General features: G+C 37.0%; 1 protein-coding gene across 1 annotated transcript in view; it reads left to right on the top strand.

Moving 5' to 3' along the window:
• Positions 1 to 5,319: 5,319 nt before the first annotated feature.
• Smp_128790 (tyrosine kinase) overlaps positions 5,320 to 13,023 on the top strand; it is a gene marked incomplete at both ends in the record, with an annotated part of 29,686 nt that continues 21,982 nt past the window's right edge. Inside the window, 4 exons of the mRNA XM_018795829.1 lie at positions 5,320 to 5,398; positions 7,190 to 7,351; positions 9,575 to 10,002; positions 10,821 to 11,019. Of these exons, the coding sequence (XP_018650102.1) occupies positions 5,320 to 5,398; positions 7,190 to 7,351; positions 9,575 to 10,002; positions 10,821 to 11,019 (868 nt within the window). The remainder of the gene's footprint in view (positions 5,399 to 7,189; positions 7,352 to 9,574; positions 10,003 to 10,820; positions 11,020 to 13,023) is intronic.

Below are 13,023 nucleotides of genomic sequence, written 5' to 3'. Positions count from 1 at the left end.
CACAATGTCTCTTGTTTCATTCCTGAGGGATAAAAGGTATTCATATCCAAACCCTATAGAGAGCGATGTATGGAATCTTTGCTCAATATAGTGTGTAAGATTTATGAGCGACCGCTAAATGACTTACGGAATCCTAAGCACTCCTGCATAACTAGAGACAGTGTAGAATTGTGGTCTACTTCGTTATTAGCACTAGGCTAATAATAGACCTAATCCTAAAATTGTGGATTTTTCATGTTGTAACCGCCTAATCTTGCTTGGAAGTCATTTTATTGTCTACACTGATTCCTCTTATCATAATCATCACTAATATATAATGGGAAACACAGTCAAGCTGGAGACAGAACAATATGTTTAATATGAATAAGAGGGGTTAGATACTACACAGGAATATCCACGCCTGCAAGGCTGAGCCATGCCATCCGATCAACTGAATTGATTTCGAGTGAATGTTCCTGAGTCCACCATTATTGACCTTCTCTTGATCTTACATGTTGAAAGTCAATTTTTCCAATTATCCAATTTTCAGCTTTGAGGATTGTGTGGTTGAGGTACAATGCCACTACAACACTTTCAAAAAAACCCTGAAAAAATAGTCAGAAAATGGAAACATAACAAGTCAAAATGGGCGATGGATGTGTAGTGGTAATGGTCCTAACCATACAATCTTCTCAGCTGAACATGATATAGCTGGGAAAATAGGTATTCAACATTTAACACGGAGAGAAAACCAGCAATGATGAACGCGGGAACATTCATCCATTCGTAAAATCGGATAGTATGGCTTAGGTTCGCACACATGGTCATTCTGTATTACTTGTCTTCACTCACATTAAATATATTATTTTATCCTTAGTCCAAATGTGTTTTTCAAAGGCACTAGACGTTATTTAGCTTATTCTTGTTGCACGATACGTTTATTATTATAATAGTACTAGCAATGAATTGGACCATAATTCTACAGGCTCACCTTCCTTTCTTCACAAGTTGTCAAGTCTTATGAATAGAAACAGACTAATGTAATCCATGAAACCTTTCAGAAATCATCTATTTAACAATGTGATGTATTCACAGGACTTAGAGCAACACTTAAGCACAATATACCCATGATTCTCATTCTCTTTCTAAGCATATGTAGGTTTAAATGATTTCACGGCTATTCGGTGCATGAGAGAGCTTTCGTCGAAAACACTTTCTAACCGAAGATCTTAAAACCAGTGATACCAGTAATCAGGAATGAAGGAAGTTCGAAATTAAAGTTGGAAGGTATGTGATCCGTCGAGAAGAGCGTGATCTAAGTTAGCTAGTTGTCACGAGTGTGAGCTCAATGGAAATAATAAAGTCAGCATCAGTCTTGAATATCCACAACGCTATTCACTTAGGTAATTTGTTTACTGTTACAACTTATTCTCTCCTAGTGGCTTGGACGAAAACATCAGTTGAACGCAGTCGAGAGGAGTTTCGATCCTTATTCACTAAAAAGCAAAGGATCTACGAACTCTCCTGGAAATAAACTTCCTGTGCATTTCCAATCTCAAGTAACATGAGTGATTGAGAGTCACTCCATTGTGTTACGTTTGGAACTAAATTTGAGGCTTTCAATTGTCGGTGAAATCTTTCTGCTGATCCATCAGCTTCGGAATATCAGGAGGTTGCTCGAAATTGTATGATCTTTAAGAGTGTATTGGTCCGGATTCGAAGAGGCGTCGGCAGTCCATAATAATGACTGGACGACAGCCGAGGTTTGCCACTAGAATTTCAACAAAAGCGACGGCCACTATTGCACCACTACTGTTCTTGATAGACACTGCTTCTGATCATTGTATGAAGTCGCCAAAACACTTCAAGGGTTAAGTGCATCCATGTGGTTCTGGCAAGGGTGTGAGATCCGAAGACTAGACCATTTCAGTGTGTCTGTATCAGTGTTTGAATTACATTTACGCCTTCCCAGGCACAACATTTCAAAGGCAACAATGGACAAAAATGTCTGTATAATAATGTAACAAACGTTTGAAATGGCGCGGAACGAATGAATGACAATGGTCTAGATCTGTAATATGTGCATTTATCTTCGCTACCAGAATAATAGACCTATTCCGCTACTGCAGATTCGCATTGATTTGACCTCCTGATCTATCAGGCCTCACATGGAAGTCAGGTCATGGCACATACTGGCTCGCCCTATCGCGACGGTCAGTGGTACTGTTAAGGACCTTTGAAGAGTAAATTCGGACTGAGATATATAGACTTGATATATGGAACGAGAGTTTACATACAGTGACCGCGCCTGCATGGCTGAACCACGCCACGACAATTAAGTCAGGTAAGTTCATCATTTCTCACGTCCAGATGTTAAACGTTAAATGTCTATCTTCTTAGTTATCATACGTTCAACTTCGAGAATCATGTAGTCAGGAACCAATACCATTACATATGCTCAAAATGGTACTAAAAGACACTTTTTCTTACGAGATATAGACATTCTTATCAGTCAAAGAATAATATCCTAGTGAAAGAAGAAGGGTAGGTCAGTTCAATTCGCTCCAAAGATGACAACTCAACAGTGAATGATAGCAAACGCCCCTGAAATAAAAAGAACATATGCTTCAAAATCAGCAATACAAAACGGAGCGACCAGTTCATGAAGTATCTGAAGCGCATTGCAAGACGTGGTCTAGTTGTCAAGACTCTCGAGGAGAGTAGTTGCTTTTGGACAAGCCAAGGTGAAAAGTAAGAAATTAACAGAGAGTGAATTATCGGCCCTCTATAGTGCTGAAACAACCTCATAACCCGGTACATAGCTAGGAGTTCCTCGCCAAGAGTACTATGTCTCTATTCGGTGCCCCTAGACTGTCTGGAGAAGGATTTTGAAGGTCATCAAGTTTCACCTGTCCATCGCCATCACACTTCTTTGACTGCAGAATCTTATGCGTCCACTGAGACACAAATGGGTGCTTCTGATGTCCTGATGTGCGAGAATAGATGCTTTTGCCGTAGTTTCCTCAACCGTAGAAAATTTTTTTTAGCGTTTTCGTTCAAATAGATGAATTTCGTATTTCCACGTAGTTGGTCAATTAAAGATCTTATGAGAAACGCGCAGTTTGGTATGACCTGTCGATAAAATTTTACCAAACCGTAAGCGTACGTAAGTGCTTGTCTGTGGTCGGTTCTGAGTAATGCGGAATGACCATCACTTTATTCCTCAGAGAGTGGATGTCTTAAGCACCAATAGTGTGTCCAAAAATATTGAAGAAATTCATTTCTATTCGACGTTTCTGAATGATCACAGTGATTCACTGTTTTTAGAGTCATTGGAAAGCAATGTCCAGATGCTGGATGTGTTGTTCTCTGTGCAGACGTGAGATTAAGCAGTTATCGTAATTATTCACGAAACTGGAACATCTGTAAGCATCGTCAGTGGTTCTCTGAAACGTTTACTTAGCTTTCATTAAGCCGAAAGACATGTGAAATGTCGTCGAGTTCAAAGGGTATAACAATACCGGTAATAAGAATATCATTCTCATCCATTTGGACTTTTTCATACGGTTTATTCAAACCGATTTGGAATGAGATGACAACCACGTACCACTACTGGGTAGCTTAGATAAGAATAAAATAGGCACCATCCTTGACCAGCGATCTTTTGTATGCGTAGCAACATTTCTGTTGTTCATCTGTGTTGCATTTTGATATTGTCGAACTGTTGGTCCAATCTTTTTCTATAGGTTAGGTCTACGCGTTTAAGAATGACCTTTGTGAAAGTTTATAAGGTTTCAGAGACATCACTGATAAACATAATGGGTGCAACGTGCCTGCTAAACTCTCAAGTTAGTTCCTCTAGTTCAGCGAGGAATTGCACACGCAGGTCCGTCACGGCGTGCTCGTGGAAGTCAGCCTCTGCGTATCTGAACTACGTTTCGATATTTTCAAGACACAACGAAATGGCTTGCAAGGTGAGAAGCGTAGAATTGTTAACCTTGAGTGGTTTGGGTATGTCCTGAATTAGTAAAAATAAAAATTACAAATATGAGAAGAAACTCAGGAACACAAAAACAACATCAGATTATGCAAAACGTATAGTTTATGTTGCAACCAGGGGCAGCGTCATAGTTTATCACTCAGTTTACTGGATCTTAACGAGGATCACCACTGACGATATCACGGAAATTCAGTGTTTGAAAGCACTATCACTTGCAACACTTTCTAGTTGAAGATCGCAAAACTAGTCAAACCAGAAGTCATCAGTGAAGGAGTTTGGAGTTAAATTTTGGAAATGGTCGAAACCAGTTCGTGGACTCAAATTCAAACATTATTAAGAGCGCCTCCAATCATTTAACCTTTACCCGTTAGAGTATCGGCGTCTTAGAGGTGACCTTCTTATGACTTACAGTATCCTTAGCACTTCTGGTCATCTCCTTTACCATCTACTTAAGCTTAGTCACAATACTAACCTAAGGGGTAACACCGAGAAACTGGAGACCCAACATAGCAGAACGGGCTGTAGACACAACTTCTACTCCTCAAGTGTTGTCAAATGGTGGAATTCGCTGCCGACTGAGCTAGTACAAGCGACTTCCCAGGAGTCCTTTAAGAGAAAACCTATTCTTAAGGATTAAAAATAACATCATATTATGATTTACCAATTTCTTTTTTTCTATTATCGGTAATATACCTAGGTTCCTGCCTGGAGATGTCGGTGATCGACTGCCACTAGACACGGAAGCCCGTTAAGTGGAAGCTTCTTCTATTCTGTCCACAACTATTTGAACCATTTGACAAGTCGTGATGTATGTTTTCCTAGTTGACAGGTTGTTGTGAGGGATGAGTAGCACGTTGAACTCAATGATGTTCTTGTGTGGATGTTTGACCGAAAACTTTCAGCTACGGTGTGTCCAGTAAAACTAGCGGAATCAGTGTCAATATAGAGGACCTTCAGAATTACTGGTTTTGAGGATTTATCTGCCACTACGGCCCTTACGTGGAGCCATCAGTGAGATGCTACTACCAGACACGAATAGGAGTGAAGCAAGCTTCCACCTTATTATTTACAACCGTCGGAATGACTTTCGCTCTCAAAAACAATGTCGGAACTTACTATTTAGTTCACCTTTCATACCACACAAAATTTAAATCTGATTTCCACTAAAAAGAAGGCCAGAAGCGGAGTTTCTGATACTCGGATTTATATAATCCAGTTAATTTTAGTCGGATGAAGATACGCGATTAGGAAGCAATTTTTATTAACCGTTCTCTGTTTTAACCTGCCAGTCAAGTAGGATAATTTCCCCCGCATTATGTAAACGTCTGAGGTTTTTGATTATGGGCGCACAACACACAAAGGAGCGTCCGCGTCGCACATATCACCCGAAAGTTGACCATGAATTGCAAATAAACACATGTAAGTTATTTGGCTTTTATATATTACAGTTAAAGTGATTATTTAATTCGTCATTTCACGATGACAAGCTTTCTCACGTTCGTATTAGTAAACTTTCCCCTTATATTCAAGGGATGAGATGCTGTTTCAGTAATCTTTCCCAGCCCAAAAATGTTAAAGCAATGTTCTGTGAGGGAGACAACTTCAGGTTTAACCGGCATTTGTAAGATTGCAAAATACGGTTGAAGCCATTGAGTCCGACCAAGTTCAGGGATCTTGTAACTGGGCTCTAGATTTAGATGACTAATTTATAAAGCCTAGCGAGTTAGTATCTTGAGTCCTTTTCATTAAGTTGGACGCTCGGATGACTTGTCTCTAAGCTGCTGACATGACGTCAGTAACTTTGTATCTCGTCCTGCGAATATTACGTGAGTAGGAGTTTGCATAAAAGCAACACTATGAAACTCTCGCTAGTTGTACTGAATATGTTATTTCCGAAGGACTAAGGATTCGCTATCAAACCCTAATAATCCAGAACTTAAAATCTGTAAGGAATGGTATGACATCCCTAAATGTGGTCGATTTTATCCAATTGCTTTATACCAGTTTACCTATTAATTTTGGACGCCTTTGCATTTCATTCTTCAAAGTGTATCAGTTTGCATTTTTATATGGTTTCCTAGATGAATAGAATTGGTTGTTTTCCATCCTTAAACTACATATGTGTCTGAAAAACTTACGACTGGAAAGTGGAATTTCAGTTAGTAGAAGCTATTTTTCAATCTGAAGAGTTTTGAAAATTCAAAATTCTTAAAACGTTCTGAAGTGGTTCGAGGAAACAAACAGTACAATCTTGAATTGTCATTCGTTACATAGGTGGGGTAGACTAAAAGTAGTATAAAACGGTCGGTAGCACACAAGAGTTAATAGGGCTATCGAGTACGTTTTATGTGACTGGAGTGGTTCAAGTTTTGTCGCAAGTGCATGTGACTGCATCTGAATACAAACACCATATGCTAGTTACTTTTCAGTTTTAAAAACCACATCCAGTAGTTAGATACTTGGATTAGATACATGGATTAGAATAAGTTACAGTGGCACAAATACTTTTATATCTTACTCTAGATTTCGAGTCCCAGATTTCTTTCATACATACCCTTTCCTCCCATCTTTTTGTACTTTATTCTCATCGCGTATTCTTATTATTTTTGTTGCTGAATTATTCCAGTCACTCCTCTTTTCATCATGTTGCTTTCGTCTCACTTTGCTAATGTGTTGCGTCGACTTGGATCAGTGAATATTTGTTCCAGACTTCGCTGACGACAACTAACTGGTAGTTCCTTCGATACTTCTTAAACTGTAACTGTTTCTGAGACTAATGTATTATTTGTTTTATCCATGAATAACATTTACTTCACGCCACGAGGTATGAGATTAGTGTCACGTCTGTCACACAAGTACAACTAGGAGTGGCTCAATTATGGATTGAAAATAACCGCAGTTTATTGCATTAATTCATATGGGGTGATGCAACCCTTTGTTGAAAGTTTTTCTAATATTGACTCTAATAACTAGTTGTGACTTTAAGACTAAATCATTTACAGAGTAGTAATTAACTACTTGTTCGTAATCCGTGTCCTAGTCCACTATCTTACAATCGGCTTGATCAAGTATTTGCTCGGCTTCATTGTCGTTTAACTTCCAGCAAACACTAGGTCTCTGAAGGATATGTTGAACTATGCAAACTCTAAACAAGTTAATTTTGTAATATTAAATCTAAGATTTTCTTATTTTGTGTATGGTTTTTCCTAGCTACGTCTTGGATCCAAAATCACAACCCTCCAACGAACTTCAAAGGTTCTGTAGCGCACACATCGCAGATAAATCAACCCAGTGATCAACTACTAATAGCCTTGTTTGATTTCACTCCACCAAATACACTAGAAAATCAGTCACAAGTTAGAGTAGAGAAAGGTAAAGTTTATCTTGACTTTATATGTCCACGTTGTCTACCATAATTAAGCCTGGTAAAAAGTTGTTTTTCCAGTACCGAGTAGTCACTATTAATATTTTATCATCAGAAACCTTGAAAAGTAGGAAACCATTAATTGTATTACACAAAATGAAGAAGTAGGTTTGCGAACAAATGACAGCATATATAAATGTAGTTGGTTTCAATGGTAAGTCATACTGTTTATGTAGGCCTTGGCATAAAATTGAGACAGGATCACCACTAAGATGTGTGATGCTTGGAATTTCAAGACAATGAAGTCGATGTTTTGAGATGATGATGGGTCGAATCATCATCACCATACTCAAAAATGCACTCTGCATAACTTAGCGTTTTAAGAAAATGTGAACAGTCCTTCGGAGACATTAGTGATCAAATACAAAGGTTTCTCTAGTGTCCTTAACTCAGAGATCAGTTTGCTCAAGTCCAAAACAATGGCTCACACCGATGAGTTGTATGTTCACTCTTTAATATCTGTGCTTACGACACAATATCACCGAGTCAAACCGAATCAGCGTACACCATTCGCACCATACGAAAGTTGATGTTGTCTACCACAACCATCAGCACTCTCAGTCGTTCATATACATAAACTCGACTGTTTCCTACGACTAATAATTGAGGATGAGTTCAGAAAGTTCCTTCCAGTTTTGTCGAATTACTGAGCACTTCAGTGTTACATATGCTTATCATACTTAAGAGTTTTAGTTGACAACGTGTTCAAGATGAATGGATCAACTTTTATGTCATCGCCTAGTAAAGCGATATCTTTGAAGTACTCAAAGGCGTAAAGTCTGAATAATAAATCCACAACATCTGGGACTATTATTACAGCTGTTACTAAAGTGCAGTCAAGCTTTAGGTGAGGTGACGGATTAGTGGCATCGGTATGCCTCGGGTTCGGATCTCTCTCCATCTACCTCGGTAGCATCACTCGATCACATAGTGTCTTCTTCAACCGATTACACGAACTTGCATTTGAATTTAACTCGTCTACCAAGTACATATTTATTTACTCGGTTTATAGCCATACCTTGACTTACTACTTGATTGTCCAAATAAAAGTATATGGCAATGGATTCAAACCAGTGACTTGCACTTAGTACGTGAGTAACATTGAGTCCGAAAAAGCATGATATGGTTGGTCTTTTCTTTCTTACTCTACTTTTGGTGTAAAATAGCAAAAGAAAGGGTATAGTCACTGTCTATTTGTTGTGTTTTCGAGTTTTCCCCGTGACACTGTTCTCACTCTAAATGCCAGAGTGCATCCCTACTGGACGTAATAATGACTGGTTTAATGTCAAGCAAGTACTACTGTTGACCCACAGTTCGTGTGACCGTGTGCAAATATCTACGTTTTCAATGGATTTACGACCGAAATAAAACTTAGCAGTGTGAGGTCAGTATTTTAAAATAAACTGACAGCAGAGTATTACCTTACTTTACAATTACGCTATCCTTTAGTAGTCCAAGGTCTGACTCCATTTAGATCGTGTGAATGACTGTTGTTGAAATATACATATCGTCAATCCTCATATATAATTATCGACCTAAATCATGTTGGTGAATAACGGAATTAAATAAGTTAAACACGGGAATGGATTTCGAATACGTATATTTCATACAATCGTTGATCCAGACAAACGATCGAAGGAATTAAACGAAGAGAAGGGGGATAAGCGAAATGGTGCTCAATGGAGAACGCATGTGAGCCAACTCGATTTAATCAAGAGTCGGTCGATACTTATGGTTTGATAAAAATAAGTTACAGACATGTGATGAATAATATAGGAAATGCGTATACATACGCTTACATAAAAACAGTCAAGGTTGATAAGCGAATAATTAACAAGGTCAAAATGTAACTCAAGAAAAATGAATAAATTGGCTTGTCTAGAAGCTAGATAAGCTATGTGGACTTAACATAGCAACCGACACTACAGCCCAACATACCAACATAAGTTGTTTCTTGTATCTGTCTCTTAACGTTTTTGCTGAATCTTATCTTATCTTGTGTCAGTGTAGTTAATTTCTCATGCTTGGAAATTCTAGCACAGTCGTTTTAGTCCCTGAGATACTATAATACTTAAACATAATTTAGGTTTCAATTACCGTTTAGATGTGTTTGGTGCCTCTCGTACCTTCATACTTAGTACCTACTTTGTTTTCTCTGTACTTTAATTTAGGTGATCGTCTGCAGCTGTTTGGTTACAGTGCAGACGGTGATTGGTCAGACGTTGAATGTATACGAACTAATGAACGTGGTTGGATACCAACAAACTATACAGGTCGCATTCCTGTTCCTCCTAATGATCACAGCACAACTTTGAATACTGGATCAGCTTCCGGCAGTTCACTTACTTTCCAACATACTAGCAGTCACGATGTTAGTTGTAATGGTAGTCAAGGAAGTTTGGCTAGAGTAGGACTAGAGTCAGAAAAGTGGTATCATGGTGCTATTCAGAGGAGTTATGCAGAATATTTACTCAATAGTGGAATCACGGGAAGTTTTCTCATCAGAGAATCAGAAAGTCATCCTGGTCAGCTCACAATAAGTCTTCGTTATGAAGGACAGATTTGGCATTATCGTATCCATCGTGATGATTCCAACATGGTAAGCTTCTTACATACATATGTATATATATATCCTTGAAACGTAAATACTGATACTGATAAAAAAAATAGTCATTATAGGTAACAAAACTTATTGCTTGGAATTCTCGGATGTTTGAAGTGGAAAATCCCAGTTACATACATTATTTACAATGTTATGAAAACTGTGATACAAGAATATCCAGTTGACATCTCTCAAACAGGACTAAATATGTGTTTGCTATTTTACTGTTAGCTGCCACCAGAGTACTCCAGTTAACGTGGCTAACTGAATTAACATTCTCGTCCGATGTTCGGAGTTTTTGTTTTATGCAAATAAAGTTAAAACATTTTTATCTATGCTTTTCTTACACAAATGATTCATGCTTGTTAGTCGTATAGGCCTCTGTTCTAGGGACTTCATGGATAATATGATAAACCAACAATCAAAGCCAATTATCAACAGATTTTCAGTACCTTTCTTGGTACTCTTCTAGAAATAAATTATTCTGATTTTCTAGCGTTGGATTTAAAGTAAGTGCAAGTTTCATGTGCTCTTCTTTAAGCCACATGATATGAGGAGTAGTGATTGTACTGATCTGCTTAAACCTAATTAAATGGAGCGGGCTTCGAAATAGTATCTGTTGGTTGAAAGCTGAATAGCTTGAATACCAAACTTTGTTGTAAATATTTCACACCGTATGAACTAAGTTGCTACTCTTTACAAACGCTTCATTGATTCTCAGCTCATTAGTAGCCTGTGAATGAGTCATTTCGAATCAACTTTTTTGATAAGTACAGTTTCCGACCTTTATCATCATTCCTTCATTTTTCACTTAGTATTACGTTATTGAATCCAACAAGTTTACATCAGTCTCTGACCTTGTACATCATCATGAGAAGCATTCAGATGGTCTGGCCTGTACATTATTATATCCAGCACCTAAACGAGACAGAACAAGTTCAGAGTTACGCATGGATCCCAGTTTCGATATACGTGAGATAGATCGAACCGAAATAGTTATGAAACATAAATTAGGTAAGTCCATATTTCGTCCTAAATAATCTTTGATAGTTCATCATGAAACAGAAAGATAATTTAATCTATGTTTATTTACTTATTTCCTGAGACATTAACTTTTCTTATTATCCTTCATGCAGTTTTGTGAAGTGAAAATGTCTTCAGTCGTTAGTGTATAACATACCTAAACTTATGTTTGATATCCAATTTCTGTGTATATAATCACGCTCCCAGCTATTTTCCTCTTGTACATTTCCATTGATGGTGAGTTTATTCTTACGAATACTGGATTAGTTCACTATTGTACATCGTATTTCTTTACCAAATTATTATTCCTTCCTTCTTATTTGAAATAGGGAACTCTCTTAGAGCATCTGGAAAGTAATCCATTGATGTTTATGTAAGGTACATAACAATGAAAAAGCCAATATTTTAGCGATTGACGACAGACTAAAGCCTTGTGTTTAAAGCATCTAATGCGGTATACAGCACAATAACTTCACCGTATTCTGTAATAGTTTTCGTTTTTACTTTGTTCATTGTTAAATATTGAATATAAAATGCAACACACTAATTTATCGCGTGATGCGATAGGATACTCAAAGATTTAGGCCTAACAGTCACTCCTTAATTGATTGGAGAATGAGTGACCTACAAGCTAATCTCTTCCAATCGCTTATGACATTTTATGTTTATTTTGCGTTCGTTTTCTGTATATAAGGATCCTGTTACGTGTAAAAGTATTCGTCTGGCTAGTGGTCTTGTCTTTGTTTTCTAATCATTTGGAGGCTCAAGTCAATTATACGGTCTCGTGAATAGTCATCACTCGGTGACATATTGTTGCGTTCATCCATCGATTAGCATTTTATTCATTGATTGTAACTGTCCAAATTTCGTCTTGACAAACTCACAGAAAACCTCCATAATATCATATTACCCTTAAATTTATGAGAAGAAAGAAAGATTCTGGTCAGGCATTTTTTTTACTCTATAGAAATCTGTTTCACTGTATAATTTCAATATCACTACACCCCTAGCATTATTATTCCCACTTTTGAACTAAATTAAAAGTGTTTGTTTTAAAATTTAATGTGAATCTCGGTGAGTCGTCCTTTATTTGATCATTGAAGTTTGTGTTCGTCAAAAGTTAAGTTGATTCACTCACTCGCTGCTGTAGAGTTCGGAAGCAAATTAAACAAAAAAAACTGAAACGTTAAATGGTTACCCAAAAGTGATTATATTGGTTAAGGTGCATCTATTTATTATTTTTTTCGTACACCTTTTCATTTCTTATCATAGTTCTACACTAACCTTCACCTACATACCAATAAAACTCTGTTTTTCTTCCTGTAAGTTAACAAGAGAAAGTCGATTGATGCTCCTGAAGTAAATCTGAAAATACATCAATCAATGTTAACCAATACATTCATTAATAATTAATTTAATAGTTGGTTGTTTTACAACTATAAGTATGGTCCAGTTAATGTTCATTTAAGTAATATGGAAAATTTCTAATTAATGACAAAAGTATTTCTAATCAGCATTATTTACACGATTTCAGCCACTTCGACTTTATTGATAAGATTTGATTCATATTATATGCTGTTCATATAGGTTCTATACTTCTATCAAACCTAAAAATCTTATCCTGTGGTGTTGTGCTAAGAGTTATTTGTTCGTGACTGATGAATTTCTATCATTTGGAGCGTAACATTTGTTCGCAAAACCTTAATATAGATTGACGTATAATCAGTAACTATTAAGAATATTCAACATAGTCAACTTTTATTTGAACTATATTCAGAAACATAGACTTATTCAGTATAAGCACTTAAAAAGTTTATTTTAATATTAAGATTAAAATACAAATATAAATGCTAACCTTTTCTTGCATTTGATGGATAGCAACATTATTATATTTAACGTGTGCAATTTCGGTAGGACTAGCATTTAACATTCGTGCTTAATTACTCTACATGACTAGTAATTTTAATAATGTTTAATGCGATTGATGCATTTCCA

The sequence above is a fragment of the Schistosoma mansoni genome, chromosome 2 (genome assembly GCF_000237925.1).
Source record: "Schistosoma mansoni strain Puerto Rico chromosome 2, complete genome".
Classification (NCBI taxonomy): domain Eukaryota; kingdom Metazoa; phylum Platyhelminthes; class Trematoda; order Strigeidida; family Schistosomatidae; genus Schistosoma; species Schistosoma mansoni.
The sequence above is the reverse complement of the archived record's forward strand: the minus strand, read 5'-3'. Positions and strand labels throughout refer to the sequence as shown.